Here is a 17527-nt window from a genome sequence, read left to right as displayed (position 1 = left end):
TGGCGTGCCTTAGGGCGCCCCACTGCAGGTGGGGAGGTAGAAGGATAAAACTGCTGACGTGGCGCGCCTTAGGGCGCCCCATTGCTAATGCCCTAATGCCCGCCCTATACACCGTCACGTCAACATTTTATCCTCCTCCCCTTCCACCTGCAGTGGGAAGCCCTAAAGCCCGTCCTATGCACCGCCACGTCAGCATTTTATCCTCCTCCCCTTCCACCTGCAGTGGGGCGCCCTAAGGCGCGCACTAAGGGGCGCCCTAAGCATTTTACTATTGTTTTGTTAATTAATTTAAATGTTTTCAAATATATAAATGTAAACTTAGAAAAAACACAACGATTAATTAAGAACGGCAAAAAATTCATTGATTATAAAAAAAAGTTACACGGGTTAGAATTAAAAAAAATTGACTATCCTACAAAAGCCACAACTTCCGACTCAACTCATCGATCAACCTCTGGAGGAATTCGGCTCTGGCTCGATCCGTACACTTCATAAGGGCGTTGTGCGTATCCAACAACGTTCGTGCCATCGAGGCACTTGAGTATCCACCGAAATCCATTTTATAGCGTAATTTGAGAGTTTAAAAATTAATCGAAAAGTTACGAATGAAAAGTTAAGTTGGGGTATATATATAACAAAATTTTTGAATTAAAAAAAAAACTAAAACGCATTGCATCGTCTGCGCCATCCACAGTGGGCGAACGATGGCGCGGACGATGCCCTATCGTCCGCGGACTAAGCGTCGGGCGCAGACGATGCCCTATCGTCCGCGGACTAAGCGTCGGGCGCGGACGATGCCCTATCGTCCGCGGACTAAGCGTCGGGCGCAGACGATGCCCTATCGTCCGCGGACTAAGCGTCGGGCGCGGACGATGCCCTATCGTCCGCGGACTAAGCGTCGGGCGCGGACGACGCATCGTCCGTCGTTCGCGGAGCCACAGTGGCGGACGATAGCGCGCCCGCGCTATCGTCCGCCCCACTGTGGAGGGCCTAAAAAAAAAGGAAAATGGAATAAAAATGCGACACAGCATCAAACACAATCCTCTTATTTTCATAATAGCAAGTAGAGCCTAAAAATGGAGAAAAATAAAGCAAAACTAATTTTCTCAAAACTTTCGCCTCTCAAAATTGTCTGGGAAATCCAAATTTAATTTTATATGATAAGATGCTTCAACATTCGATGCCTGTCTCCCAATCTGAGCAAACACAGCATTTCCAGTAGCAAATGCAAAAGAACCTGTGCCACCAACAACACTCAGTTCTTCCTCTTCTTTGAAAGCCAATTTCTTGGCCTCAATACTAACACTGCCAGCATAGTCACGCGTATGAAACGTAAGATAAATGATATTGAAAGCCGAGTGTGCAAATCCCTCCACCGGTATTATGAACCCTTGGGCCTTCCCCACCACCCGGGAAGTGTTATCAGGCCCTTCCGTCAGCCACCGGTGGAAGATCAGCGCCCCCACACTGTGTGGGGCCACAGCCGAGCTTCCTGGCTGAGGCTGTTGGACGTAGAAAGATAGCGTTGTCTGGGAAGTGGTGCGGCTGCTCCGGTGGGGCAGCGGAGAGAACAAGGCTAGAAGTATGACTGCAGTTGTGGCTAAAACAACTGCACTGCAATATATGATTCTTGACAGCATCATTAGATATCAGAGACAAGCATTTGAATTAGAATGTGATGCTTGAGATGAATGTTTTAATACAGGTTTTTGTGAGTGTATTTGGGGAGTTTTGGCAACCTAATCCACATTTAACTAGCAAATTACCTACTTCATGAGTAGAAAAATGACAAGTTTCAAAATAGAACCTTCAAGCATCATACCTACTTTGTTTCTGTGAAAAATTGAAGGCAGACAAAGAAAAGAACTGGTGAACTCATCCATGTCTATAATATAAAAGCGGATGAATTTGGAGGGAAATATCAAGAGTCTGGGATGGAAACAATACATTTCCACGAAAGTGCAATGCGTGTAGGTGAGCTAGCGGTTGCGACGGTAAAGAAACTGGAGGTCCTGGCAATGCGCGCATGTCCATGGAAACAGTGGTGGATCAAGGCAGAATGAATGAACCCATTGATTCGTGCAGAAATGACAACTAGCAAGAAGCTCCTCTGGTTCTCTACCCAAGAATAGGTAACAAACTGCTGTTGATGCTGATACCTACACCAATAAGCATCCCAACTATGAAATCGAACCAAATTTGATAAAAGTACAATCACAAACCGCACAAGAGAGAATATCAAAGGTCCTAACACCATGAAAAGGTGGTTGGTTTTATCATTTTCCATATGGCTTGTAAAAATTCCTCGGTTGTTCAATTTTTACTTACATGAGGAGAACCACATTACGTAAGTTATTAAAATGCAAGAAAAAAAAAATTTAGGATTGATCTCTCAATTGTATCATGTAGGATCCAACAGATCTTGGTTACTGGAGAACAACAGAGAGCAAAATAAATATACTGGGCAATAAAGGGAAAGCTCAAACACTTACATTGGCATGATGATTATATGTTTCGTCCGGAAGAACATACAGATTCGTTTTCGAACTATCTTTTGGCATATTCTGGGAATATATTTTCTGGTCTGAGGAAGCAGCATCTTCCACTTTAGTGATGCACATGAAACTAGCTTTGCACAAAGGACATGTAGAAGTCTTTCTACTTGAATTCTGTCAAGAGCCTATAAATTAGTAAATGCATGTAGCGTTTATGCAAAGTAAGCTCCAAACCATATATGATTCTGTAAATATGACACATGACTTAAAGCAATAAGAATTCTAAGATTCTAAGGAAACTAATGGAGATGACAATAAGGAAAGGAGCAGGCTACACATGAGGTGGCATCTACATACAAACAATGGATATTCTCTCCTTATTGTTACAGAATAAACATTTTATTATGTAATACTCACTATTCCTTCATTGCGCCAGATAGTATGAAACTAAATCAGCAAATCAGAAACACAATTTCCAGAGCAGCTCAACCTTACCTACTATAGGAATATGGCTCGGCCAAAACACGCCTTCCTTGCTTTAAGCATTCCTCAAACCAGCAATGATTAACGGTCGGTATCCTGAGCTTCTTCGCAAGCTCATATTTCCTGCCTTCAAATTTCCAGCACACTGACGTGTAATTTTCGAGCTTTTATATTAATGGATTATTAACACACAAGTTTAATAAAATAGCTCTAATATTACAATCTATCTGCAAGAGTACAGAGTCAACTGTAGTACTTCGAGTGTCGAACCACAGGGAGGCGTAGGTTATTTAACAAGAATTGACAAAATTAAAAAACTAAATTTACAAACTAAGGTACGAAAATGAAGAAAGATGTCACTCCAAGTTGCTCACGAGGCTTGTATTATTCTACACCTTTAACAATGAAACATACGAAGGGATTAAAACATCAACCTAATCGCGTGCACTGAACATGTTTACGACGTATAATTCACAGTCAGCTGAACACTTGTTCCATGAATTAATTTTCAATGATATTAAATTCCTGCGGAAGCGCGGGAATAAAAGATCATCTACTATAGTCACCTACTTAATCCACTATCAAATTATCCTCTGAACAATTCTAATTCGATAGCAATCCAACAATCAATCATTCCTAAACTATGTTAAAGAGACAATAGCAGAGGAATTAACATCACTACGTTATTAGCCAAAAACATAGTGAATAAATATTGAGCATTGTTGGACACAAACATATGATATCAATGGTGTGAAAACATCCATACAAGCCTAGATTACAACTTGGAGCAACAAAGGAAGCTTAGCCTAAACACATGGTGAATTTGTAATTAAAACCGTAGGATTCAAGCTCTTGATGAGTGGAGTTGAGATTTGGAGTTGGATCATCGGAGAGTAGGCCGGACCTTCCTCCTCTCTTCTTCCTCTCTTTCTCTCCTTTTTCTTTGCAGCCGTCCACTCCCTCTCCCTATTAAAAAACGTCACCTCAACTCCCTCTCTCTTCTCCTTTTTGTCCTCCCTTTCCTGCCATCTTCTGCAGCCTCTTTTTCTTTTTTTCCAACCAATCACGTCACCTTTAACTGCAATATTGCACTTATAATTGATCCACTCGGCCGGGTAGATTATTGGGCATAAAATTCACCCGGCCGGGTGACCAATTTTGAGGAATTGCTGGAATTTTCGTATTCTAACATCATACCCGGCCGGGTATTTTATTAGGCATAAAATACACCCGGCCGGGTGGCCACTTTTGAGAGCTTTCTGCACAGCTTTTCACCCTCCGAGCTTCCTTCTTTGTTTCACCATTTACTCCTCTTCCTACACCACAAAACCTACTTTTGCAAGCATCAAACTATATAAATCATGTAAAGTTAGGGGAATAAAAATGTACAATTTGATTCACATCAAATACCCCTAAACTTATTTGCTTGCTCGTCCTCGAGCAAATAATAAACACAAAACTTTAAAGCTCAGTTCACAAAAGTTTTCATAAGAGTGAATCACATAGAGACATGAATGACAAAATCTAAACCCCCAACAATTTCAATCAAGATTTCCCACTGTCATGAACCATCACTCATCAACCTAGAACTTCAAGTCAAGGTGCATGTCAAAGTAAGTCCAAGCATAGGATCATACAACTCAAACCGTCATCATTGACTCATCAAGCATTACTTATCACATAGACTCGCGGATTTCAAATCAAACTTCTTTAACTCTACCAAGCTATTTACAAAACATCCATAGTGCATCAACAATAAGGTCCAAGGTCTTTATTAAAGGTTGTAATGGGGCTAGAGATGAGGTAGGATAAATATGGATAGTGAGCTCAAAAGCTACACATTTGAGTGTCAAATTCTTCCCTCCTACAACTTCATTCCAAAGATCAAACAACAAAATATTACAACCAAATTCTCACTCCCCCAAACTTGAGATCAAATCTAGACAAGATTACATATTACACAAATAGAAGCTCTTACTTTATTTCACAAACTTTTTTTTTTTGATAAAGACCTCGACTTTTGCAAATTTGGAGGTCATCTTTTTCTTTTTCTTGTTTTTTCTTTTCTAAGAACTTCATTCTTTTCACATTACATCAAGTCTAAATATGTCTACTCTTTACATTTCACCACCCACACTCAAACTCAAACCACAAAGCTCTAACTTGTATTTAGCACCCAAATAGTAGCAAGGTTTTTCGATGAGGCTAAAATGAGGCTTATTTAATTAGCTAAGTGATAGGCTACGTGTTTACACAAATGATAGGAAATTAAGCTCAAAGTGGCTTCTAGGGGATCATGTGTAGGACTAGGCATGTGATCATTTGGCCATGAAGTTCATCATAGTGCCTTATCCTCCCATATCATTAACACAAATGAATGCAAGCACTTCACTCGACAAAGCAAATCAATCCAAAATAATTTCCACAAGACATATGATTTTCATACTCTCCTCAACTCAAGAAATCGATTGTAATCACAACATGCTTTTTCAAATAAATTCATGCACAAATTCTATCCATCCTAAGCTTCAAAGATCAAGTAAAATCAAATAAGATTTCCTAACCAAAAAGCCGAAGATAAAGCATGCACTCCGTCAATTACATGATTCACAACACTTTAGCATATAATACACCCAAGAAACATGCATAAAAATCATTCAAACTCAAACAACCCCCCAAACTTGAATGCGTCATTGTCCTCAATGCATGCAAAGAAGAACATAAAAAGTAAAGGGATAGAATACTCCCCCAAACTTGGCATGATGTCCATAGTGCATTCGGGTGGGAGGGTGGGTGTATATTCCTTTGTGGGTGTGCTTCATCATAAGCTCCAATATAAGTCCTATCTCCATGTTGCTCTTACACAAACAAAAGGTTCACACAGCAAAAAAGAAAAATACTCAATTCATAAAAAATACATCGAAGGAAAGAATTGAGCAAACAAAACCCTCGATTTATTAAGAGAAAAAAAAAATAAACTAAAAACTCATTGGGTTGCCTCCCAACTAGCGCCTTTGTTTAAAGTCGTTGGCTCGACTTAGTCTTCTAGCTACAACTCTGAAACAAAAAATTAAAATGTTAGAAAACTATACAAAGATAAAAACAAAAAGAATCCTAAATTAAATAACCAGTTACCTCCCCGGCAACGGCGCCAAAACTTGATGTGTAATTTTCGAGCTTTTATATTAATGGATTATTAACACACAAGTTTAATAAAATAGCTCTAATATTACAATCTATCTGCAAGAGTACAGAGTCAACTGTAGTACTTCGAGTGTCGAACCACAGGGAGGCGTAGGTTATTTAACAAGAATTGACAAAATTAAAAAACTAAATTTACAAACTAAGGTACGAAAATGGAGAAAGATGTCACTCCAAGTTGCTCACGAGGCTTGTATTATTCTACAACTTTAACAATGAAACATACGAAGGGATTAAAACATCAACCTAATCGCGTGCACTGAACATGTTTGCGACGTATAATTCACAGTCAGCTGAACACTTGTTCCATGAATTAATTTTCAATAATATTAAATTCATGCGGAAGCGCGGGAATAAAAGATCATCTACTATAGTCACCTACTTAATCCACTATCAAATTATCTTCTGAACAATTCTAATTCGATAGCAATCCAACAATCAGTCATTCCTAAACTATGTTAAAGAGACAATAGCAGAGGAATTAACATCACTACGTTATTAGCCAAAAACATAGTGAATAAATATTGAGCATTGTTGGACACAAACATATGATATCAATGGTGTGAAAACATCCATACAAGCTAGATTACAACTTGGAGCAACAAAGGAAGCTTAGCCTAAACACATGGTGAATTTGTAATTAAAACCGTAGGATTCAAGCTCTTGATGAGTGGAGTTGAGATTGGAGTTGGATCATCGGAGAGTAGGCCGGACCTTCCTCTCTCTTCTTCCTCTCTTTCTCTGCCATCTTCTGCAGCCTCTTTTTCTTTTTTTCCAACCAATCACGTCACCTTTAACTGCAATATTGCACTTATAATTGATCCACTCGGCCGGGTAGATCACTCCAGTTGCTCACGAGGCTTGTATTATTCTACACCTTTACAATGAAACATACGAAGGGATTAAAACATCAACCTAATCGCGTGCACTGAACATGTTTACGACGTATAATTCACAGTCAGCTGAACACTTGTTCCATGAATTAATTTTCAATGATATTAAATTCCTGCGGGAAGCGCGGGATAAAAGATCATCTACTATAGTCACCTACTTAATCCACTATCAAATTATCCTCTGAACAATTCTAATTATTCGATAGCAATCCAACAATCAATCATTCCTAAACTATGTTAAAGAGACAATAGCAGAGGAATTAACATCACTACGTTATTAGCCAAAACATAGTGAATAAATATTGAGCATTGTTGGACACAAACATATGATATCAATGGTGTGAAAACATCCATACAAGCCTAGATTACAACTTGGAGCAACAAAGGAAGCTTAGCCTAAACACATGGTGAATTGGTAATTAAAACCGTAGGATTCAAGCTCTTGATGAGTGGAGTTGAGATTTGGAGTTGGATCATCGGAGAGTAGGCCGGACCTTCCTCCTCTCTTCTTCCTCTCTTTCTCTCCTTTTTCTTTGCAGCCGTCCACTCCCTCTCCCTATTAAAAAACGTCACCTCAATCTCCCTCTCTCTTCTCCTTTTTTGTCCTCCCTTTCCTGCCATCTTCTGCAGCCTCTTTTTCTTTTTTTTTCCACCAATCACGTCACCTTTAAATGCAATATTGCACTTATAATTGATCCACTCGGCCGGGGTAGATTATTGGGCATAAATTCACCCGGCCGGGTGACCAATTTTGAGAATTGCTGGAATTTTCGTATTCTAACATCTACCCCAGTAACCCGGCCGGGTAGTTTATTAGGCATAAATACACCCGGCCGGGTGGGCCACGTTTGAGAGCTTTCTGCACAGCTTTTCACCCTCCGAGCTTCCTTCTTTGTTTCAACCCATTTACTCCTCTTCCTACAACCACAAAACCTACTTTTGCAAGCATCAAAACTATATAATCATGTAAAGTTAGGGGAATAAAAATGTACAATTTGATTCACATCAATACCCCTAAACTTATTTGCTTGCTCGTCCTCGAGCAAATAATAAACACAAAACTTTAAAGCTCAGTTCACAAAAGTTTTCATAAGAGTGAATCACATAGAGACATGAATACAAAATCTAAACCCCCAACATTTCAATCAAGATTCCCACTGTCATGAACCATCACTCAAAGCAAATCAATCCAAAATAATTTCCAAGCATATGATCATACTCTCCTCATCAGAATCGATTAATCACAACTGCTTTTTCAAATAAATTCATCACAAATTTACCATCCTAGCTTCAAAATAAGTAAAATCAATAAGTTCCTAACCAAAAAGGAAGATAAAGCATGACTCGTCAATTTGATTCAAACTTTAGCTATAAACCACCCAAGAAACAAAAAATATTCAACCAAACAACCCCCAAACTTGAATCGTCATTGTCCTCAATGCATGCAAAGAAGAACATAAAAAGTAAAGGGATAGATACTCCCCAAACTTGGCATGATGTCCATAGTGCATTCGGGTGGGAGGGTGGGTGTATATTTCCTTTGTGGGTGTGCTTCATCATAACTCCAATATAAGTCCTATCTCCATGTTGCTCTTAACAACAAACAAAAGTTCACACAGCAAAAAAAGAAAAATACTCAATTCATAAAAAATACATCGAAGGAAAGAATTGAGCAAACAAAACCCTCGATTTATTAAGAGAAAAAAAAATAAACTAAAAACTCATTGGGTTGCCTCCCAACTAGCGCCTTTGTTTAAAGTCGTTGGCTCGACTTAGTCTTCTAGCTACAACTCTGAAACAAAAAATTAAAATGTTAGAAAACTATACAAAGATAAAAACAAAAAGAATCCTAAATTAAATAACCAGTTACCTCCCCGGCAACGGCGCCAAAACTTGATGTGTAATTTTCGAGCTTTTATATTAATGGATTATTAACACACAAGTTTAATAAAATAGCTCTAATATTACAATCTATCTGCAAGAGTACATAGTCAACTGTAGTACTTCGAGTGTCGAACCACAGGGAGGCGTAGGTTATTTAACAAGAATTGACAAAATTAAAAAACTAAATTTACAAACTAAGGTACGAAAATGGAGAAAGATGTCACTCCAAGTTGCTCACGAGGCTTGTATTATTCTACACCTTTAACAATGAAACATACGAAGGGATTAAAACATCAACCTAATCGCGTGCACTGAACATGTTTACGACGTATAATTCACAGTCAGCTGAACACTTGTTCCATGAATTAATTTTCAATGATATTAAATTCCTGCGGAAGCGCGGGAATAAAAGATCATCTACTATAGTCACCTACTTAATCCACTATCAAATTATCCTCTGAACAATTCTAATTCGATAGCAATCCAACAATCAATCATTCCTAAACTATGTTAAAGAGACAATAGCAGAGGAATTAACATCACTACGTTATTAGCCAAAAACATAGTGAATAAATATTGAGCATTGTTGGACACAAACATATGATATCAATGGTGTGAAAACATCGATACAAGCCTAGATTACAACTTGGAGCAACAAAGGAAGCTTAGCCTAAACACATGGTGAATTTGTAATTAAAACCGTAGGATTCAAGCTCTTGATGAGTGGAGTTGAGATTTGGAGTTGGATCATCGGAGAGTAGGCCGGACCTTCCTCCTCTCTTCTTCCTCTCTTTCTCTCCTTTTTCTTTGCAGCCGTCCACTCCCTCTCCCTATTAAAAAACGTCACCTCAACTCCCTCTCTCTTCTCCTTTTTTGTCCTCCCTTTCCTGCCATCTTCTGCAGCCTCTTTTTCTTTTTTTCCAACCAATCACGTCACCTTTAACTGCAATATTGCACTTATAATTGATCCACTCGGCCGGGTAGATTATTGGGCATAAAATTCACCCGGCCGGGTGACCAATTTTGAGGAATTGCTGGAATTTTCGTATTCTAACATCATACCCGGCCGGGTATTTTATTAGGCATAAAATACACCCGGCCGGGTGGCCACTTTTGAGAGCTTTCTGCACAGCTTTTCACCCTCCGAGCTTCCTTCTTTGTTTCACCATTTACTCCTCTTCCTACACCACAAAACCTACTTTTGCAAGCATCAAACTATATAAATCATGTAAAGTTAGGGGAATAAAAATGTACAATTTGATTCACATCAAATACCCCTAAACTTATTTGCTTGCTCGTCCTCGAGCAAACAATAAACACAAAACTTTAAAGCTCAGTTCACAAAAGTTTTCATAAGAGTGAATCACATAGAGACATGAATGACAAAATCTAAACCCCCAACAATTTCAATCAAGATTTCCCACTGTCATGAACCATCACTCATCAACCTAGAACTTCAAGTCAAGGTGCATGTCAAAGTAAGTCCAAGCATAGGATCATACAACTCAAACCGTCATCATTGACTCATCAAGCATTACTTATCACATAGACTCGCGGATTTCAAATCAAACTTCTTTAACTCTACCAAGCTATTTACAAAACATCCATAGTGCATCAACAATAAGGTCCAAGGTCTTTATTAAAGGTTGTAATGGGGCTAGAGATGAGGTAGGATAAATATGGATAGTGAGCTCAAAAGCTACACATTTGAGTGTCAAATTCTTCCCTCCTACAACTTCATTCCAAAGATCAAACAACAAAATATTACAACCAAATTCTCACTCCCCCAAACTTGAGATCAAATCTAGACAAGATTACATATTACACAAATAGAAGCTCTTACTTTATTTCACAAACTTTTTTTTTTTGATAAAGACCTCGACTTTTGCAAATTTGGAGGTCATCTTTTTCTTTTTCTTTCTTTTCTAAGAACTTCATTCTTTTCACATTACATCAAGTCTAAATATGTCTACTCTTTACATTTCACCACCCACACTCAAACTCAAACCACAAAGCTCTAACTTGTATTTAGCACCCAAATAGTAGCAAGGTTTTTCGATGAGGCTAAAATGAGGCTTATTTAATTAGCTAAGTGATAGGCTACGTGTTTACACAAATGATAGGAAATTAAGCTCAAAGTGGCTTCTAGGGGATCATGTGTAGGACTAGGCATGTGATCATTTGGCCATGAAGTTCATCATAGTGCCTTATCCTCCCATATCATTAACACAAATGAATGCAAGCACTTCACTCGACAAAGCAAATCAATCCAAAATAATTTCCACAAGACATATGATTTTCATACTCTCCTCAACTCAAGAAATCGATTGTAATCACAACATGCTTTTTCAAATAAATTCATGCACAAATTCTATCCATCCTAAGCTTCAAAGATCAAGTAAAATCAAATAAGATTTCCTAACCAAAAAGCCGAAGATAAAGCATGCACTCCGTCAATTACATGATTCACAACACTTTAGCATATAATACACCCAAGAAACATGCATAAAAATCATTCAAACTCAAACAACCCCCCAAACTTGAATGCGTCATTGTCCTCAATGCATGCAAAGAAGAACATAAAAAGTAAAGGGATAGAATACTCCCCCAAACTTGGCATGATGTCCATAGTGCATTCGGGTGGGAGGGTGGGTGTATATTCCTTTGTGGGTGTGCTTCATCATAAGCTCCAATATAAGTCCTATCTCCATGTTGCTCTTACACAAACAAAAGGTTCACACAGCAAAAAAGAAAAATACTCAATTCATAAAAAATACATCGAAGGAAAGAATTGAGCAAACAAAACCCTCGATTTATTAAGAGAAAAAAAAAATAAACTAAAAACTCATTGGGTTGCCTCCCAACTAGCGCCTTTGTTTAAAGTCGTTGGCTCGACTTAGTCTTCTAGCTACAACTCTGAAACAAAAAATTAAAATGTTAGAAAACTATACAAAGATAAAAACAAAAAGAATCCTAAATTAAATAACCAGTTACCTCCCCGGCAACGGCGCCAAAACTTGATGTGTAATTTTCGAGCTTTTATATTAATGGATTATTAACACACAAGTTTAATAAAATAGCTCTAATATTACAATCTATCTGCAAGAGTACAGAGTCAACTGTAGTACTTCGAGTGTCGAACCACAGGGAGGCGTAGGTTATTTAACAAGAATTGACAAAATTAAAAAACTAAATTTACAAACTAAGGTACGAAAATGGAGAAAGATGTCACTCCAAGTTGCTCACGAGGCTTGTATTATTCTACAACTTTAACAATGAAACATACGAAGGGATTAAAACATCAACCTAATCGCGTGCACTGAACATGTTTGCGACGTATAATTCACAGTCAGCTGAACACTTGTTCCATGAATTAATTTTCAATAATATTAAATTCATGCGGAAGCGCGGGAATAAAAGATCATCTACTATAGTCACCTACTTAATCCACTATCAAATTATCTTCTGAACAATTCTAATTCGATAGCAATCCAACAATCAGTCATTCCTAAACTATGTTAAAGAGACAATAGCAGAGGAATTAACATCACTACGTTATTAGCCAAAAACATAGTGAATAAATATTGAGCATTGTTGGACACAAACATATGATATCAATGGTGTGAAAACATCCATACAAGTCTAGATTACAACTTGGAGCAACAAAGGAAGCTTAGCCTAAACACATGGTGAATTTGTAATTAAAACCGTAGGATTCAAGCTCTTGATGAGTGGAGTTGAGATTTGGAGTTGGATCATCGGAGAGTAGGCCGGACCTTCCTCCTCTCTTCTTCCTCTCTTTCTCTCCTTTTTCTTTGCAGCCGTCCACTCCCTCTCCCTATTAAAAAACGTCACCTCAACTCCCTCTCTCTTCTCCTTTTTTGTCCTCCCTTTCCTGCCATCTTCTGCAGCCTCTTTTTCTTTTTTTCCAACCAATCACGTCACCTTTAACTGCAATATTGCACTTATAATTGATCCACTCGGCCGGGTAGATTATTGGGCATAAAATTCACCCGGCCGGGTGACCAATTTTGAGGAATTGCTGGAATTTTCGTATTCTAACATCATACCCGGCCGGGTATTTTATTAGGCATAAAATACACCCGGCCGGGTGGCCACTTTTGAGAGCTTTCTGCACAGCTTTTCACCCTCCGAGCTTCCTTCTTTGTTTCACCATTTACTCCTCTTCCTACACCACAAAACCTACTTTTGCAAGCATCAAACTATATAAATCATGTAAAGTTAGGGGAATAAAAATGTACAATTTGATTCACATCAAATACCCCTAAACTTATTTGCTTGCTCGTCCTCGAGCAAACAATAAACACAAAACTTTAAAGCTCAGTTCACAAAAGTTTTCATAAGAGTGAATCACATAGAGACATGAATGACAAAATCTAAACCCCCAACAATTTCAATCAAGATTTCCCACTGTCATGAACCATCACTCATCAACCTAGAACTTCAAGTCAAGGTGCATGTCAAAGTAAGTCCAAGCATAGGATCATACAACTCAAACCGTCATCATTGACTCATCAAGCATTACTTATCACATAGACTCGCGGATTTCAAATCAAACTTCTTTAACTCTACCAAGCTATTTACAAAACATCCATAGTGCATCAACAATAAGGTCCAAGGTCTTTATTAAAGGTTGTAATGGGGCTAGAGATGAGGTAGGATAAATATGGATAGTGAGCTCAAAAGCTACACATTTGAGTGTCAAATTCTTCCCTCCTACAACTTCATTCCAAAGATCAAACAACAAAATATTACAACCAAATTCTCACTCCCCCAAACTTGAGATCAAATCTAGACAAGATTACATATTACACAAATAGAAGCTCTTACTTTATTTCACAAACTTTTTTTTTTTTGATAAAGACCTCGACTTTTGCAAATTTGGAGGTCATCTTTTTCTTTTTCTTTCTTTTCTAAGAACTTCATTCTTTTCACATTACATCAAGTCTAAATATGTCTACTCTTTACATTTCACCACCCACACTCAAACTCAAACCACAAAGCTCTAACTTGTATTTAGCACCCAAATAGTAGCAAGGTTTTTCGATGAGGCTAAAATGAGGCTTATTTAATTAGCTAAGTGATAGGCTACGTGTTTACACAAATGATAGGAAATTAAGCTCAAAGTGGCTTCTAGGGGATCATGTGTAGGACTAGGCATGTGATCATTTGGCCATGAAGTTCATCATAGTGCCTTATCCTCCCATATCATTAACACAAATGAATGCAAGCACTTCACTCGACAAAGCAAATCAATCCAAAATAATTTCCACAAGACATATGATTTTCATACTCTCCTCAACTCAAGAAATCGATTGTAATCACAACATGCTTTTTCAAATAAATTCATGCACAAATTCTATCCATCCTAAGCTTCAAAGATCAAGTAAAATCAAATAAGATTTCCTAACCAAAAAGCCGAAGATAAAGCATGCACTCCGTCAATTACATGATTCACAACACTTTAGCATATAATACACCCAAGAAACATGCATAAAAATCATTCAAACTCAAACAACCCCCCAAACTTGAATGCGTCATTGTCCTCAATGCATGCAAAGAAGAACATAAAAAGTAAAGGGATAGAATACTCCCCCAAACTTGGCATGATGTCCATAGTGCATTCGGGTGGGAGGGTGGGTGTATATTCCTTTGTGGGTGTGCTTCATCATAAGCTCCAATATAAGTCCTATCTCCATGTTGCTCTTACACAAACAAAAGGTTCACACAGCAAAAAAGAAAAATACTCAATTCATAAAAAATACATCGAAGGAAAGAATTGAGCAAACAAAACCCTCGATTTATTAAGAGAAAAAAAAAATAAACTAAAAACTCATTGGGTTGCCTCCCAACTAGCGCCTTTGTTTAAAGTCGTTGGCTCGACTTAGTCTTCTAGCTACAACTCTGAAACAAAAAATTAAAATGTTAGAAAACTATACAAAGATAAAAACAAAAAGAATCCTAAATTAAATAACCAGTTACCTCCCCGGCAACGGCGCCAAAACTTGATGTGTAATTTTCGAGCTTTTATATTAATGGATTATTAACACACAAGTTTAATAAAATAGCTCTAATATTACAATCTATCTGCAAGAGTACAGAGTCAACTGTAGTACTTCGAGTGTCGAACCACAGGGAGGCGTAGGTTATTTAACAAGAATTGACAAAATTAAAAAACTAAATTTACAAACTAAGGTACGAAAATGGAGAAAGATGTCACTCCAAGTTGCTCACGAGGCTTGTATTATTCTACAACTTTAACAATGAAACATACGAAGGGATTAAAACATCAACCTAATCGCGTGCACTGAACATGTTTGCGACGTATAATTCACAGTCAGCTGAACACTTGTTCCATGAATTAATTTTCAATAATATTAAATTCATGCGGAAGCGCGGGAATAAAAGATCATCTACTATAGTCACCTACTTAATCCACTATCAAATTATCTTCTGAACAATTCTAATTCGATAGCAATCCAACAATCAGTCATTCCTAAACTATGTTAAAGAGACAATAGCAGAGGAATTAACATCACTACGTTATTAGCCAAAAACATAGTGAATAAATATTGAGCATTGTTGGACACAAACATATGATATCAATGGTGTGAAAACATCCATACAAGTCTAGATTACAACTTGGAGCAACAAAGGAAGCTTAGCCTAAACACATGGTGAATTTGTAATTAAAACCGTAGGATTCAAGCTCTTGATGAGTGGAGTTGAGATTTGGAGTTGGATCATCGGAGAGTAGGCCGGACCTTCCTCCTCTCTTCTTCCTCTCTTTCTCTCCTTTTTCTTTGCAGCCGTCCACTCCCTCTCCCTATTAAAAACGTCACCTCAACTCCCTCTCTCTTCTCCTTTTTTGTCCTCCCTTTCCTGCCATCTTCTGCAGCCTCTTTTTCTTTTTTTCCAACCAATCACGTCACCTTTAACTGCAATATTGCACTTATAATTGATCCACTCGGCCGGGTAGATTATTGGGCATAAAATTCACCCGGCCGGGTGACCAATTTTGAGGAATTGCTGGAATTTTCGTATTCTAACATCATACCCGGCCGGGTATTTTATTAGGCATAAAATACACCCGGCCGGGTGGCCACTTTTGAGAGCTTTCTGCACAGCTTTTCACCCTCCGAGCTTCCTTCTTTGTTTCACCATTTACTCCTCTTCCTACACCACAAAACCTACTTTTGCAAGCATCAAACTATATAAATCATGTAAAGTTAGGGGAATAAAAATGTACAATTTGATTCACATCAAATACCCCTAAACTTATTTGCTTGCTCGTCCTCGAGCAAACAATAAACACAAAACTTTAAAGCTCAGTTCACAAAAGTTTTCATAAGAGTGAATCACATAGAGACATGAATGACAAAATCTAAACCCCCAACAATTTCAATCAAGATTTCCCACTGTCATGAACCATCACTCATCAACCTAGAACTTCAAGTCAAGGTGCATGTCAAAGTAAGTCCAAGCATAGGATCATACAACTCAAACCGTCATCATTGACTCATCAAGCATTACTTATCACATAGACTCGCGGATTTCAAATCAAACTTCTTTAACTCTACCAAGCTATTTACAAAACATCCATAGTGCATCAACAATAAGGTCCAAGGTCTTTATTAAAGGTTGTAATGGGGCTAGAGATGAGGTAGGATAAATATGGATAGTGAGCTCAAAAGCTACACATTTGAGTGTCAAATTCTTCCCTCCTACAACTTCATTCCAAAGATCAAACAACAAAATATTACAACCAAATTCTCACTCCCCCAAACTTGAGATCAAATCTAGACAAGATTACATATTACACAAATAGAAGCTCTTACTTTATTTCACAAACTTTTTTTTTTTTGATAAAGACCTCGACTTTTGCAAATTTGGAGGTCATCTTTTTCTTTTTCTTTCTTTTCTAAGAACTTCATTCTTTTCACATTACATCAAGTCTAAATATGTCTACTCTTTACATTTCACCACCCACACTCAAACTCAAACCACAAAGCTCTAACTTGTATTTAGCACCCAAATAGTAGCAAGGTTTTTCGATGAGGCTAAAATGAGGCTTATTTAATTAGCTAAGTGATAGGCTACGTGTTTACACAAATGATAGGAAATTAAGCTCAAAGTGGCTTCTAGGGGATCATGTGTAGGACTAGGCATGTGATCATTTGGCCATGAAGTTCATCATAGTGCCTTATCCTCCCATATCATTAACACAAATGAATGCAAGCACTTCACTCGACAAAGCAAATCAATCCAAAATAATTTCCACAAGACATATGATTTTCATACTCTCCTCAACTCAAGAAATCGATTGTAATCACAACATGCTTTTTCAAATAAATTCATGCACAAATTCTATCCATCCTAAGCTTCAAAGATCAAGTAAAATCAAATAAGATTTCCTAACCAAAAAGCCGAAGATAAAGCATGCACTCCGTCAATTACATGATTCACAACACTTTAGCATATAATACACCCAAGAAACATGCATAAAAATCATTCAAACTCAAACAACCCCCCAAACTTGAATGTGTCATT

The 17527-nt window shown here is 37.8% G+C and overlaps 1 protein-coding gene across 1 annotated transcript; it reads right to left on the bottom strand.

Moving 5' to 3' along the window:
* Positions 1 to 944: 944 nt before the first annotated feature.
* LOC121771012 (dirigent protein 11-like) lies at positions 945 to 3249 on the bottom strand. Its single transcript, XM_042167809.1, has 3 exons — positions 2991 to 3249; positions 2493 to 2669; positions 945 to 2159 (listed from the first exon to the last, which is right to left on the bottom strand). Exon 3 carries the CDS (start codon positions 1641 to 1643, stop codon positions 1107 to 1109), a length of 537 nt encoding a protein of 178 aa, XP_042023743.1. The 5' UTR covers positions 1644 to 2159; positions 2493 to 2669; positions 2991 to 3249; the 3' UTR covers positions 945 to 1106.
* Between the last annotated feature and the right edge of the window lie 14278 nt (positions 3250 to 17527).

Source organism: Salvia splendens, chromosome 16 (genome assembly GCF_004379255.2).
Source record: "Salvia splendens isolate huo1 chromosome 16, SspV2, whole genome shotgun sequence".
In the NCBI taxonomy this organism is placed as follows: Eukaryota; Viridiplantae; Streptophyta; class Magnoliopsida; order Lamiales; family Lamiaceae; genus Salvia; species Salvia splendens.
The sequence above is the reverse complement of the archived record's forward strand: the minus strand, read 5'-3'. Positions and strand labels throughout refer to the sequence as shown.

Coding starts and splice junctions, on each gene's coding strand:
- LOC121771012 (XM_042167809.1), bottom strand. CDS start 1,643: ATGATGCTGTCAAGAATCATATATTGCAGTGCAGTTGTTTTAGCCACA.